Source organism: Plutella xylostella, chromosome Z (genome assembly GCF_932276165.1).
Source record: "Plutella xylostella chromosome Z, ilPluXylo3.1, whole genome shotgun sequence".
Classification (NCBI taxonomy): domain Eukaryota; kingdom Metazoa; phylum Arthropoda; class Insecta; order Lepidoptera; family Plutellidae; genus Plutella; species Plutella xylostella.
In genome coordinates, this window is record NC_064012.1 from 552023 (window position 1) to 568726 (window position 16704).

At 38.8% G+C, this 16704-nt stretch overlaps 1 protein-coding gene across 1 annotated transcript in view; it reads right to left on the minus strand.

Moving 5' to 3' along the window:
* Window positions 1–633: 633 nt before the first annotated feature.
* The window catches only part of LOC105384583 (Krueppel-like factor luna), a 60670-nt gene continuing 44599 nt past the window's right edge, over window positions 634–16704 (minus strand). Inside the window, exons 2-4 of the mRNA XM_011554847.3 lie at window positions 8652–9015; window positions 7863–8066; window positions 634–4943 (exon numbers count right to left, since the gene is read on the minus strand). Of these exons, the coding sequence (XP_011553149.3) occupies window positions 4768–4943; window positions 7863–8066; window positions 8652–9015 (744 nt within the window). The 3' untranslated portion in view covers window positions 634–4767. The remainder of the gene's footprint in view (window positions 4944–7862; window positions 8067–8651; window positions 9016–16704) is intronic.

Sequence of the window (16704 nt, forward strand, 5' to 3'; positions counted from 1 at the left end):
TATAAAGTAAAGCAAGAAAAATAAGTTAAGGTCCTAGTAGAAGTGATGTAGTCGGAATTTAGTACATTAAACGCATGTCATGTGTAATGTAATGTATTGCGAAGCAATGCGTGGCATTGTAGGTACTTACTCAATATGTAAATACATAGAAAAATGTAATAAACCCCACTTGATCATAAATGATTAAGTATTATTACTAATAGTAATAGTAAAAGTCAAAGATTATTAAAAAGTATATAAAATCATTATCTCAAGAAATACTTTTTAAGTATTTGAAACACCGCTGTACCCAATGGCGACAAATTCTCATATTATTATTTGTATTACAAATGGCTTATATTCTTTAATACAATTCAAAGAACTGTTTGATACATTTCAAGTATAATTGAAAACATTCTGTTAATTACTTTAAAGGATAAAATATTATATACTGTAGCTGAAATACCATTACTTTCACATTTATATATTTCGTTATAATATCTAATATTTACTAGCGATCAGTTTTTATTATTATTCCACATATATAGGTACATACATTCAATTCTAGAATAGGTACAGGTACCTAAATATTTTGTATATCTAAAATCGACTACTAATTTGCGTTTGATGACAGCCATCCGTGCATTTTTTTTATTATTATCTATTTTTTCCTAAATTTTGCCTTTAAGCACATTAAACACACATACATGCACGATCAGATTGTTAAATATATCTATTTTGTATTGCGTAAAGACAGTGGCGCCAGTGAAGTGAGGTGGCGTGAGATGTAACTACATACTTGAGCACATTCCATCGCAGCACTCACTGCACTGGCTCCATTGTCCGCGGACTTTTTGATTGATTAGTGACGACATTCAGATACGAAACTACACTACGAAATACGGTTCAAGAGATGACAAATATTGACACGATGGTTTAAATATTAATTTGTATAATATTGAATAATGCAATGATATATCAGAATTTAACCTTTTTATTTGATTGGTTCAGTCCTTGCGAGTCGAGCGAACCAGCTATCTCTTTGCAACAGATGGTCATCGCGTGGCACGGATCTAACACAGCTACGGTGGAGGAGCCCCGATGGAGCCTGCGTGACTCACGTACGACTCACACTCAAGTCGCAGAGACTGATAAACGCAACAACCTCAGCCGACCTTAGGTCACATAAAACTATTATAATTCATACGTTCCTTTTTACCAACAACCTTATGTGAACGATTATCTAAAGCATCTTATGAAATAACACGAGTTGTGGAGGTGATAGCAGCTCGCTAGTGAGTCATCATGGAGTCAGTCGCTCTGATGAGATTTCCTTGTCTATGGCAGAATGTTCTTTGATATTTTTAAAGCTAAATTCGATTGTATGTATTTATGAGCTCTATTCTATTCAATTACGTATTATGTAGTTATGCAAGGAACGGTCCTATTGCCACCGCTCGTGCGGCCAACGATAACGACCATTCGGCTACATTCGGTTAAGACGCCCTTCGAGAGTGATTTCGTCGCCCCAAAATAGTACACACAGTTAATGATGGCAACGGATATATCGGAGGATAACATCGCATCGCACCATCGCGCGACCGACGGCAGTAGAACGGTTCCTAGTGGTAGCCACGCGTTGTAGCTTGCATTCATCCATGTTATACACTAACAATGATGTTTACACTATTAATAAAATCGGGTGAAAGTAATTGAAAAATTCAAAGACCGCAATGTTACAATATTTTATAGATAATATTCTATGTGATCAATAACCTGGTATAAAATAGGATGTAAATATTGAACAGTGTTCGTACGAAAGGTTGGTATAAACTTATTGTAAAAATGTGTTAGTTATGTTATTTGGCAGTGCGGTTGGGCTTCGAGGCGCGACGTCTTTCCGAGACGGCTGCAGTTTTACGCGGATTATTTATCGATCATAAGATTAAAATTACAAATTATTCAGACTTTATCGCAAAGTACTGCAACGACTACCATGCACCTTCGTTCCGAATGCCCCTTTAGGATACGTGAAGACAATACGTCTATCCGGAGTGTTTTTAATATCGAACACAGCGCGCCAGGGCGGAAGCCCAACGCCGCTTGTTGTCCGTCTACTAGGACATTATGTTTCAGGCAGTTTTCTTTACAAATACAAGTGACAAATGGGTGCTACGGTCCCCATTGCTTCAGCGATGGTCCGGAGAGACGCCGCGTGGCCCGTGGTTCCCGGGCTCTCATGTCAATATCAGCTAACAGTCGGGAAGACTACATGGCCCCGGGAACAACATTCAATAAATGGCAGTTACACAATTTACTTCTTATTATCATTTTTTTGTCATTAAATCTATTTTTTTATTTTTACTTTATTATATTATCTAAATACATGAAAAAAGTTTTAAAAAACTGTGCGATTCACTCAATTAACGATAAGACTTTAAAATAAAATACTGTTTGTTTTGGAATAATAAAATAATTTCACGTTTTCGTGATTATAAATAAACGATACTGATAGTTTTTTTGCTCTCCCTTTCATATTTAAACGGTGCGCCTAAACTTTTGTTTACCAATGAGATTTTATAAGGGTTTACATATGATACTTCTATAACGTTTCTGTGTCAGGTTAAAAAAAAATAGTGCATTTTGCCCATAGCCAGAAATATTAGTTAGTGGCGTCAGTTTGAACCAACAACTTCACAAATAATGTGCGTCAGCAACATTCATATAATTAAGTAGCCACTGACCTAGCAATGTATTGCAAACGCTCAAATTTATAAATTTTACTAGAAATTCGAAGCTTTAAAAAGATTTTCCTATAAATTTCGAATGAAAAAAGTTCTACCTGTAGGTATCACTTGTATCACAGGCATTACAACTCAACGTGTCCACAGACTGGCGTCAATTTGAAAATATTTGCCTAAAAATAATGCGACTGTGTCCAACACCACGTGCAGTGATACTTCATACTTCGCGCACACAGAGTTACATACTACTAATAAAAATATTTCAACTTTACTGTAGAACACTAAATATTACAACTTTGATTATAATTTAAGGTTATGGCTGCTTGCTAGATACTGTGACGGTGCTGTCTGGCCCGGTTTTGTCGATTATTGAGATTGAGAGTCAGATTTTTTTCCGTTGTCTAGCTAGATCTGGAGTCTTACGGCAAGATCAGACGCACGGTTCACAGTACCCACAGTTGTGACATCATATAAGTGTATATTTCTTCATAGATAGGTTAGTTAAAAGTTAGACATAGTTACAATAGTTATCATCTGTTATAGGTATATATAGTTATCTGTATAATGGTAAATAACAGTTAATATATTGGTGTAATCTGATGGTGTTATAAGTTTAGTACTCAGGGTTTGTATTATAAGATACAGACATATATCTAATTTCAGCAGTAGAAATAATAGGAAAGCACCGCCTAACCGTCGCCGACGCTTCTAGCCGGCCGCTGCCCGTGTCAACGCGACAGCGACCGGCGACACGGCACGCGACCAGGTGCAAGCAGACACACCAGATCAACTTACGGAATGAAACCAGCAAACAATACTTAAAGTGGTAGAGAACATCGCTCAACATGCATACATACCTTAATAATAATAACGATGCAAAATTATTCATTAACATTCTAAACTGATCTTTGGTACGAGTCACTAACGTATTGGATCGACGCCAACACCTTTACAGTCGGCATTAGACTTTTGTTTAAACAATTTATTCATAATAACATACTTATATAAAAAACGATCGTCACCTTTAAAGAATTAGAGTAACGATAGATCGCTTATGACTCGTTCCAAACATCGCTTGTGATTCAGGTAACGCGACGCACATCGACCTACACTAGGACCCCCGGCGTCGGTGGGGCCCGGGGGCAGGCGGCCGGGGGTCGCACTGTCCAATAACTTATATGTCACGTCTCGAAATGCAGGTTAACAAGCCGGCGCCCCGGCGATGGCACAACACTCGCCCGCCCGCTCACGGAACGCGCAACATAAAAAAACCTCTCTGTACAAAAAGCCTACAAAACATTTTACACAATAAACAACGGCGAATATAAAATTGTTCTCATAATGCAACAATAAAGTAACCGTAACAATAATAATCCGGAGACCGGTGCCGAAACGAATATAAGATTCATAGTTACACTTACAATTTGAATACAAGGTAAAATTAATTTTAATGTATTAGGTGCGATGAGGTTTTGACTCGAGCTACGGTCATAGCGGCTTCTTTGGCATGCAACACGAACAGGCGCGAACGTAAGCCCCGCCGCGCGCGCGTCCGTAACACACCGCGCAACACACCGCGCAACACACCGCGCAACAAGCGGCCCCGATACGCTACACATTCAATTCCGATACACAACCAAAATGAGGACGCGCGCACGACTCGTACAGAAAGTAGGAACGCTTTGTGCGAATTAATTCCCATAGTCAGCTCGTTATAGACGCAGCGGACACGGGGACCCTCTTGAATTCGTCATAAAAACAAAACAAACACGATGTTTTGTTTTTGTCGGATCCAAGAGACTGGCGATCGGTCGAATCTTTAGGAACTACACTTCCTAACACATTTATTAACTCAAATTATGACAAAACCGAATGTACGAAAACTAACTCAACCAAATCACTTTAACATCTTCGCGAACATCATCAATCATTACAACAAAACAATTAAACAAACCTACCAACGCAAACCTAACACCTAAAGATTCGACCAACCGCGCGCTTAATTCTTGACGTTCGCTTTCTTGGGGCGTTCGCTGGCCGCCTGCTACGCGTGTCGCTTGGCATGCAACGCCAGGTGGTCCGAGCGCGAGAAGCAACGCTCGCAGTGCCGGCAGCGGAACGGCTTGGCGCCCGTGTGCTTGCGGTAGTGGCGCGTCAGCTCGTCCGAGCGAGCGAACCGCCACTCGCAGCCCTCCCACGAACACTTGTACGGCTTCTCACCTGGAACATACGGAGTGTGGGGTTAATGATGGTAGTTAGAGTAGTTACTAACATACCTACTTGATTTAAGGCATACTCGAATCGCAGATTTATCGATTATCGACTTATAGTAGTGGTATACTTCGGTCCCTCTATTTCCATAAGTACGTTTATAATTTACTCTGCGGTTTGAGTAGGCCTATACATAAGTATAGATTTAAATAACCCGTAAGCTAATTGATGTTCCGAATAAATGTCGCTAGTAAAAAGGGACAAGTAGGTAAGTATATTTTAAAACATGTCGTGTCGCATGACACGATATATTGTAACGAAGGCGGAAAAATGGCTACATTCCGTGCACAAACTCCCTGTGGATTTGATGCAGTATATCTAATGTAGTTGGCTGTCCTACTAAACTACTTCTTACTACTCACAACAAACAAAGTAGCCGTAAAACCACATAACTCAAATCACGAAATAACCTTTAAAACAACTCTTATCCAAATGCGGAAAAAGTTATGACGAAGAATTTACGATGACTTAAAACTACAAAATACTGAAGCGATTCAGTCCATTGATCTAGATCTACAATCTAGATTACATAAAGCGGGCTAGAAACACCCGATAAAGAAACAACTGAGTGCATTTCCAAGTTAGTAACAGCGCTAACGAGCTGCCGCGGTGAAGACAGGGAAAATGGGAAAAACCTGTAGCGGGTGATTCCCGTCCCACAGGAGGGAGGGATTACTCGCGGCTCAATGGACCGGCTAACTAGGACGGTGAACGGACTTTATGCACTCTTCAACCTTGCACTAGCTACCAGCCACCGCGCCGGGCACACTATCAGCACGCCGCAAATACATCGGCGCACTACAAACACAATCAGAGGTCCCGCCGCCGCTCGGACGGCGATGGACGCTCTCTGTGCAAACTGTCGCGCGACGCATTGGCCTAGAAAATTCTCTCATTTGCAAACCCCGAGCTGCAATTACGAGGGGCGAGGAAATGATCTTCCTCCTGCGATGAATATTCCGCGCTGCAGGAGGCACGGCGGATGTTATTGCAGGCGCATTCTCCACGAGTATTCCGAAGCGGAATAGTTGCTTCATAGAGTTTTAATGGGGCCGTGTTAGTTGTAAATACAATTTGAACTGCAGCAGGATTGCGTCTGTGCATTGAAAAACTTGTCCGCGGCCGCCGTCCCAGCTCTATTAAAGTTGCAGTGGAATCCATTTTACTTCTGATTCATAAAGCAGAGCAGTCAGACATTTTTGAACTGCTATCGGATCGGAATGATTTGATGAAAATACTTTGATAACTGAGTACCTAAGGCCAACTTGTTTCATTTGTTTAAAAAATCACACTGTAAAATACTGGGAAAACATTTAAATTGAAGGCTAGAGAGCTTTTCGTTTAGTTTATTTGAAACTGGTTTAAAAATAGGAAAACCTAGGCAGCAATTCCCGTGCGTGGGGCCGGTTCCGCTAGTGCGCTACTCGGGGCGCATTCCGGTTTCACTTCCGCGCGACGCGTGGCTCCTCTCGGGAAACGCACTTTCATCTGCTCACATCATTAAGCCTTCGGTACGTACGTCACAAGTTACGATGCTCAGATCCATGTTGCGGAGGAGGTTGCGAAAAGAATGACCTAATAAATTATTAAATAATGCAGTTATTTTTTCCATTAGTAGACCCGAAGGCTGATCAAGCTGCATTAATTGGCAGTGCCAGGCCAGCATTTTATCAATATTTTAAATATTTACTTTCCATCAATTTAATGAACAATTTCCTGAGATGTTAACTACATTACGGCCTCTGGCGGCCTCACTTCACCGAACGTCATTTAAAACTTTGTAGAAAAATATCTCAGAAAATAAGTGTTTTTAAACTTTCATCCAACAGCGAGGCTCTTTGCTTCCAAGTTGGGCGTGATATACATACAATATGTATTATATTCACATCACTTACTATAAGAAAAGTTAGCAGATCATTATGTTAGAGTTACGTATTGTACCTTAGAAGTTAATAATCTCTTTGTCGCAAATAATATGGATACCTAGTAGCGCGAGGTGCCGTAAGTTCACTTCAATGTTATTTTATCTTTATTCACTACTAAAGGCGGCCATAGCAATAAATTCGTAAAAAACTGCCGGAGGTATGTTACATTTACTAAGTATTATGGGTGTATTTTAGGATTGGAGTGAAAATATAATTTCATTTCAAACCTTTTCTGAGATCATAATTTTATTTACCCATCCGAAATTTTACTGAAAGAAAATATACCGACAAGAAATACTTTATTAAAAGAGTCTTTGTAAATAGGTAAAATAAGCCGCTTGTGATGCCCTCTTGGAGAATACAAGCCTATGAAGTATCTTTCCGATAAATCACGATAGGTAATGTGAGAACAAATCAGTTAAAGCTTGCCCACGGTTCCCTTGATACTAATAAGTAGTTTATCTTGAAAATCAGAATCAGAAAAAGAGAAAGTAAGTTTGTATTGTGATGAATGAGGGATACTGCTAGTTCCAACGGAATACGGAAACCTTGCTAATCGGCTCTCTATCGAGGTGTTGTGTTTGTTCAAAGTATTCAACGCATTACATCTACAACGCGGAGATTAAAACTCATGAAGGGGACCTCAGGATTCCCATTCACTTTATCAATTTTCTACACAAATATATAAACAGACACAGTGCCAGGTTCACTACTGACAACGTCTGACAGAACTTGAGGATGGAATGTATCGCTGTTATTGCCTCTTCTTCATTCTACACCTGTGTTACCTAATTTGGTATCAGTTTACATGAAACTTGCAAGCGTCATCGTGATACTCGATCTTTGTGTTAGACAAAAAGTAAAGAATTCCAGTATCACGATGTTTCTTGCCTAAGCCTTTTGTAAACTGAAATTTGAGGGTAAAAATAAAGGTAAGTCTCACCCGTATGTGTCCGTTTATGCGCCTTGAGATGCGAGCTCTTGGTGTAGACCTTGTCGCAGGCGGGGAACTCGCAGCGATGCACGCGGCGGCGCGGGTCACTCAGCACATGTGCGTGCGAGTGCGAGTGTGAGTGTGAGTGCGAGTGCGAATGCGAGTGGTGGCGCGCCGTGTGCGCTCGCCGCACGGGCGCTGGCGCCCGCTCGTCTGGAACAAGAGATAGGTATGGTCAGAGGAGGTGTGGGAGTCAAAGGTATGGAGAAGCGAAGGTGTTGCCATTGAAAAGGGAGGGTTCTTCGAGAAAGATTTTGTATATCTAGACTTCTAAGCTTATGCGGATCGAAGATAGATGTTGCCGCAAAGGGTATTATAAGTCAGAAGGTCTGGAGTGCTGTTAGGATGAAAGTGTCGTTAAAATTCCCACTGCTATCACAAAGGAAACTATATGCCTATTTAATTATTTGGAAACTATTCAAAGGCAATCGTGCTAGTACTAGTAGCACCAGGATTGAAGATAATCCTAACTAATATTATAAATGCGAAAGTAACTGTTCTGTCTGTTACTCTTTCACGTTAAAACTATTGAACGGATTTGAAGGAAATTTGGTATACACACGGTCTAGACCCTGGGAAAGAACATAGGGTACTTTTTATCTCGGCATTCCCACGGGAAAACTTTTTGAGGCGAAGCGAAGCTCGCGGGAACAGCTATGAGTTATAAAACGAATTTATTTTGAAAGTTTCTCTCTACTCTCTTCCTAAAGCAATTCTGGTGAAATAGTGTGAACTCACGTGGTTCGTCGGAGTCGCTGTGCAGCTCGCTCTTCACCACGATGACCTCGAGCAGCGGCGCCGCTATCCGCGACGGCTCCTTCTTCGTCCACTCCTCCTGTTTTAACTTCTTCGTCCACTCCTCCTGTTTTAACTTCTGCGCTATTCGGGACCTTTTGACTACGGTATAGGGCTCGAAGTAGCGTGCTGGCTCGTCACAGTCACTCGGCGGCTCGCTCTTCACGGCGACCACCTCGAGAAGGGGGGGTGATGGGGGTGAGGGGGGCGAGGCGGGCTCCGAGCGCGCCCAGTCCTCCTCCTTGGGCTTCTCCCGCCGCTTGCAGCGCGGCTCCTCGCGTAGGTACCTCTCCATCTCGTAGCATGTCTGCGGATGGACAGAGTTCAGGGTTACTACAGAATGGAGCTTTTCCAAGTGTCGTAGTGGAGGGTTAGTCTGTACTGACGAGAGCGAGAGCTGTCGTGCGATCGGCACTTGTTCCTCTCACGTTCAGCACTTTCTGGGCAGACAGCAACTGGCTATATAATTCGGCTTGTTAAATAGAACTATACCATTTTCCAGATCCAATGATATGGGGGACGTTTTGAGTTTGGCAGTTTTAGAGATGTCCGAGAGTAAAATTATAATGGGAGAGGTTACGTCAAAATTGTATTTGTAACCATTATTCTATTCATGAAATGTTTCAAACCCTTTTCTTTAATTATACAAATGTGTTGACGGTATTCATTAATTACCTACCTATTTAGTTCTAAATATGTTTCTTTAAAACAAACTTTCAATTAAAGCGTTAACTGTTCCTTTAAAACTTATAATTTATATTTTTATCGAATTCACACAATGATGATAACTTGGTTTGAAAACATGAATAGACAACTTCAGTATAGGTAGATATTTAATTAACTTTATTTATTGCAACAAGTAAAGCTCGCTTAGAAGAGTGGAAAAGCTCGGGATTTAGAACTAATTGACAGAAGAAAATGCACTCTTTAGTCGATAGTATATTGATCCACTGAGAGAGAAGATACTAGACAATCTAGACATCTGGGTAAACGATGGAGGTACTAGAAATATCTAGGTAAACAAGGTATCTATTAATAATTATTGGAAGAAAAGCTTCTTCAGTTCATAAGCACGAAGTATGTATTAATTAACAGGATTAAATTTCCTCTTCTAGAGAAATTGTAAGGAGATCGCCTGCAAAATAGAGAAGCGATAAAATAAGTGCCATTAATTAATAATTTTCCCCTCTGAAGCTTTTTATACTTTTCAGCCAATGAGATTATGACTTTTCATGAAAAGATAGTTGGCATTCCGCGAAAGAGATTATGTTTAAAAAGCCGCGAGTTCCACACAGCTCTGTGGCTACTATTTTAATATTCACACCAGAAATATTCCATCCATCCCTCAAAGGAAATAATTCTTCAACAAATTAACTTTCAACTATTACATTTTATTAAATTTGAAACCGCTAAAATACCGGCAGCTAGAGGAAGAGTATTGCGGTGCGTTCTTACTTGAATAACTCACATAGAGACGCACCGTTTATTTAATAATTTTCATTGTACAAATTTTACGGAGTAGGTAATGTAGGTCACGTGAAACATTTCATACCCGGGGGTTTACAATGAGCACCCGGAACAAACGAGGTAACTCGGCTGCGTCCAAATTTGCACTGTATTGTCTGTGATTAGAGTTGTGTTTAAGTAAAGCACAGCCGTTGGCTTTAGGACGCGGGTACATTGTAGTTATTTTTATCTTTCGAATCAGTCAGTGCGTACAAAGCACGAGGCTGCATGTAGCCGGGCCCTGTGTACCGTGACGTCACCATTTGGACAATGGCGGCTTATTTTGACTTAACGGTTAATGCACATCGTGCATGCGTTTTAATTTAAACCTTCGCTGCACGAGATCACGGTCTAAACTGGAACGCACATCGCTCTACGCTCCCACTACGTGTGTACTCGATTGAAGAAACAAGGATTTTTTATGAATGGATTCATTGTTTGAGAGAAAACGTGTAAAATGAAAACGTTAAAATCATAATATGCTTTTTGTGTTCCGCCTGCCACACGCGGGAATGTAAATGCGCCGAGTTCTCACATCCACACTCCACGCTGCTACAACACAAGAGTAACTATTATCATTTTAGCGTATAATTATTATGTATTCTTGGGGTTTTTAACCCCTGACCGAATACATGTAAAAGGTACGACTTATCGCTTAGAGTTTAACTTTAGTGTGTCTGATTCAGATTGGTAGATTGGTCCCCACATATTATAATGAAGTGATCGTAACTCTTGTATATGAATTGTATTTAATCGAATATCGTTTGCTTACTGTTTGATTGTTTGCCTTATTATTTTCTGAGGAATCTTAGGATATGGGAAGATCAGTTTACATTTTAAAATGGAAGACCTACGTAGAAAATCTGAAGGAGCTGATCATAAACATTAAAGCTAATACACTCATGTATATAACTCTATTGCAATAAATACCATCTTTGCTAAAGTTTATATTTAATTATATATTTATTTATAATGATATTAAATTTGTGGTTCAAAAATACGTGTACAAATCTACGAGATAAATTAATATTTCCTTAAACTTGGAATGAGTACATCAATACCTTTCGGAATCAGGGTATAAGTGGGTCAATATATATGTTCTGCCTATCGCAATCTCAGAATAAGTAGGTCAATACATACATATTTATACTTAAAGCAAATTTTCCCTTTAGCTATTATTAGATGAGACACCTCTGGCTGGGTGAAGGAACGCCTGACTCGCTGACCCGTGTTCATTCATACGAGATGCCAGCGCTGATTGTATTACCAATGCAACGTACTCACATACTAGTCACGACTCCACTGAAACTGCCGGGGTAATTATATCTACTCGTATTCGTAACTCACAAGCGATTGGTTGTAATCGCGCATCGCATGGTACACACGGCAACGTTAAATGGTTGGCAGGGCACACTAACGCAGGTAGTGTATGTGTGTGTCGGCGACGTCGACGTAATTATTTAGTTCTGGGCAAGCCACACACGGATATTGTAAGCATGTAGTTGTGCCAGTGACAATGATTCATTGTTTTTATGATATGAAGCAAAATTTTGCAAGGCATTGTAATAGATTGAATGGCTCAGTTGTTATGATACAAGACTTACGTGAATCGGTATGCTGGTTCAATTCCCACTGAACTTACAATAATCCTTTTTTGTTTTTTAATAAATTTTATTTATTTTTTAAGATGGTTAATAATAGTATTGTAGTATATACGAATAAAAGCAACACAGAAAGTAAATGAAACAAGTTATTAAGTGTTAAAATTACCAAATTTATTCTTGCCGTAACATAAACATTAAGGATGTTACGTTTTTGTTGTTTTTCGTTTTAAAACATAGTTGTAGTTTATATTAATAAGGAAAATTTTCAATTTGCAGTTTTAAATCATAATAAACATCAGACAAGGATGGACTGGCTGTTTTACTAAAGTAAATAGGCAAGTCATTAGTTATATGAATCAACATGTTAATTAGCTAGAAATAAGATAACTTATTCTCACCTCAGTAACAATAACATCATTAACACATTGGCTTACCCATAATTGTAAATAATGATAAGTATTTAACAAAATAACTAACTAATATCTTATACAAATGGAAAAATAAAAATTACTGAGCTAACCCCAATAACTATAATTTTCACAACTTTTTCGCCATAATATCTTACGTCCATCCTTGTCTGACTTTTCATCACTAAATATCACAACATTGTTGCACCAATCAAAGTTTAAAATAGTCAGTCGCAAAACGCACTCTGTTTCGACGATGCTGATCGGTTAGAGCAATTTTCTTCGCCGGCCTCCGACACCGCAACCCAGCAGCACTCAAGTGAACCCGTACGGATTGTAGGGATAGATAGATTATGTGTTGTGGCCGTAGAACGGGTGCTGCAGAACGGATCAGCGCTATGTGAAGCTACGATTTCTCGATGGCGTGGTGATGCATCCGTATAGACGACTACTGTCTACATGTCCCGAATCTGCGTATCGGTGAACCCATAATTGAACAGTTCTCCTCTGCAAACAAAAAAAAACAAATACTTAGCATATACAAATACAAATATTCTAACAGTCAAATAAAATGTTTGCCATTCTATGTTACTTACCGTTAAACGTCTTGCGATTTCACTAATTGTAATATTTTGTTCATATAAATACAATTATCTCCGCCTTTTTGAACATGGTTTAGTTTAAGTTAAGACTTTCCATAGTGACTGCGAAGAGTAATTAATTAAATTGTCAAATCACAAAGTGAATCACTATGCAGACGCAGAGGTGAATTGTCACTAAAACTAAAAACTAATATCGTTTATTCATATTGTATGAGGGTAGAATGGTTTTAATTCTCAAATGAAGAACGAATCATATATTTTTGGCGAAGAGAAATAGTCGACAGCTATGCAGCTTGTGGTCATTTGTCAGTTTCAAATAAATTAATTTTATACTCAACAGCGTTTAAATAACGCAAAATTTGAATTAAGTAAAATAAAAATAAAAATAACCATTAGTGGACTCGAACTCACGACCTATGTTTCATAAGTCTAACATTCTACCAATGAGCTACGAAATGTATAGACTCAAGCAGTGAAATTTTGCTTCACTTCAATTTTATAACTATTTAACTAACACTACCGGTTGATATTTTTATGTCACAGCTGGTATACGGGCGTTTGCCTACGCGCAAACTAGTTTGTGCTGTTGTGTGTGCGTGTGTGTGGTTTGTTACTGGTGTGTAAACCGATTTCTGCGTTTATGCACACATAGACAACGTTAGTGTGCACACATACACTACGTTAGTGTGCCCTGCCAACCATTTGACGTTGCCGTGTGTACACCCGAGTCCGCGATGTATTATTGTTTTATATTGTAAGTAGTTGTAATCGAACTAAGAAGTAAAAAAATTGACAGCATCGTATCGTGGGTCTCAGATGTACTCAATGCTATGTAATGTCGTTGAACGTATTTGTGCAGAGTGCCCTATAATCTTGTGTTTTAAAAATGTAAATATCCAAACAGCCTTTAGTCTGAGGCTTGATAAACATAAAGTTGAAAAATAAAACATCGGCACTCACTCTCGGAAAATCCAAAAACACTGTGGGTACTATTTGAATAATGAATGAAATATACAAATTATAGTTCGCCAGCTAATTTAAATCTGGTTTGCTAAAATTGCATTCTACATCTGTGCGAGCCACTGCAAACTCACTACAACTTTAAATGAATTTTTCACACATAAAATTTGCATTTGTCCCGTTGCATATTAAAATTCCTGTAGTTTTCACGAAAAAAGGTTCTAATATAATACACCTGCATACAATGAACACTGCTTTTGAATCCATCAAGTACGATTAATAACCTTTAAATGATTATTTCAGTATTATTTTTAGTAAGTGTATCTACGTATGTAATATACATCAATGCAATCATATTATATACTATTATACTTATTGTAACACCCCTGATTTTCGGTGTTGGGTTATTCCGCTTGCTGTGGGGGTGTGTCGATAGATTGCGAGATTTGCATGTTACACCATGACTGCATAATTCCTTACTTCGGTAGGTGTCGGGGTTTGTTAACAAGCCAGCGAGCCTTTGAGTCGTTTAACATTGAAGCCATAGGTGCATAAAAATATAGTACGTTGACATATATGTTAGTAGTTATATTTAAAGTATTTCCTTAGGTTCGCAATTACTCATAACTTAGGGGTATCACAAGACTATTAAGAATTTTGAATCAAAACGAGATTTTTCAGCAGGTACATTAGTAGATAATCAGGTTTTGGTTACATAGGAGTGACGGAGAAAGCACTCAAGTATGAAGTATTCACGGCCCAAGTTCAATAACGAAATACCTATGTCAGAATATTTTTCAACTAAGTACCTTTAACTTCATAGCAATAGTTGGTAGAAGTTTTTTTATACCTACAGGTTGTTCTGTACATTAATGGATTTCGTCTCCTTGTGTACAGTCAACAGAAACTGATCTTTTAGCATATATTTTTTAGATACAAACAATACTTATTTTAATTTTTAATTTTCATAATAATTATTAAACAGCAGTACCAATATATGAATTTTTGCAAAGTAATTATGCTGAAGTGTCAGCATAATTACTTTGCAAAAATTCATTCATTATCCACAAAATAAAGTGAATAGCGCAGACTAAAATCGCTTGTTAACTAATTCTGAACCGAGCAGTGTTGTGCGGCACTTAGCTACATCCGAACTAGTGAACTCGTATAAAGTTAACTTGTAAGCTGCTCAATGCCTGAAACTGTGCTAAGTGGCTTGTGTACGTAGTAGCATTGTTTACCTTCTTTCCGCATGGTTTAAAGGCGATTATAATGGAGTTTACGATGACATAGTTCTAGTTTTGGTTGGCTTATCATTTCTATTATATTCGTCTATAAAAGAACATTATGTAGATCTATTACGCACCACAATAATTATTGTCTCCACGGCATTCCTCATCCGGGAAGTTGCTGCTTAGGGCAACTAACTTACTGTTAATTTTACACCTGAGTACTTCGAGTTGAGCAGAACTTGAGTATGGAATACAGCGCTGTCATTATTTGAATTAACGATGAGCAATGTTTAAGTTCATAATTATGTAGAATAACTCAATGCAAAATTCTGAAAAAAAATGGGACCACCCATGAGCTCAACCCGATACAACAAAAAAATAATTTTCAAAATCGGTCCATAAATGGCGGAGTAATCGGTGAACATACATTAAAAAAAATACATACAGACGAATTGAGAACCTCCTCCTTTTTTCGAAGTCAGTTAAAAATTGCCTCTTAATAATTATAAATATCATTTATTCATGTAAGTACTTGCTATCGGTAGATAAACAACCGTGTAGTGTTACAGTTCAGTCCAAACAACTTGATAGTAGTGAAATTGGCAGCGAATACACCTGTGTACCTTGTCAAACTACCCAACTGACAATCTCTGAAAAAATAAATAGGCGGTTTGTTAGTTTGACAAGGACCCATTTATTCTTCAAACATGTACAAAGAACAAAGGTGTATCTCAGCCAGGTTCAGAACTAGCAAGTTGTTTGAGCCGAGCTGTACATCGCACAGTAATACATCGACAGATTGGCCTCGGGGCAGCATTCGATGACTGTGGCAGCTTACTCACTGCTAAAAGCTTTGCAAAGCTAAAAGCTGCCCCTCAAAAGCTCCTGCACATGTCAGTCGGACAAGTGATGTTCAATGGAAAAGCCATCAGCATCAGAAATAATAACCTCCGTGCACTGCAGATGGTTTGACCAGAGCTGAGCTTCTCTTCCATTTACAATTGTAATTGTTGAAATACGGAGCTAAAGGCATGAGGAAATACAATCAATAGTTAGGTAGGTACTGTCTACAGCCACAGGCAAATCTGAAAAAATATATTTAACAAAACAAATACCGTATAGTATAATTTCCGCATCGACCTAACGTTGAAAGTAATAGACATAGGCAGAGAAAATAGACGTAAAAAAGTCGCTACGCTGCGGTATAAATTCAAAAGTCATATTTGCATTGGAAAAATGAAATTTCACCAGAAAAATTGTTCGGAAATCTGAAGAGTAGCCACGTTGATAGCTTCTCCACTCTATTTTTATTTTTACATACTCTGTAAAATACAGAGAACAACCTGTTTTTTTATGACTCGGTCTTTATGCGGCGCATATCTGCTTCACACCTATCAACGTTTTAGATTTTAATTCTGGGAGAAATGAAAATACAATTTTTGCAATAATTAAAAGCAAAGCTTGCAAGCATAGTCATAGGTTTATTTCAGTGCATCAGCCGGATAAGAAATTATATCCGTGGTTATAAGGCGTGTGGGAGAGAATGCGATAGACAAGCGGTCAGGTGTCAGTCGCTTCAGGAATACGTCATACGCATTAGCAGGCGTATGAAGAGACGTGCAGAGAATACCTTTCATATGATAAAGAGTTTACACTTCGATGGTCTCCCAGCTCCATCATAATGG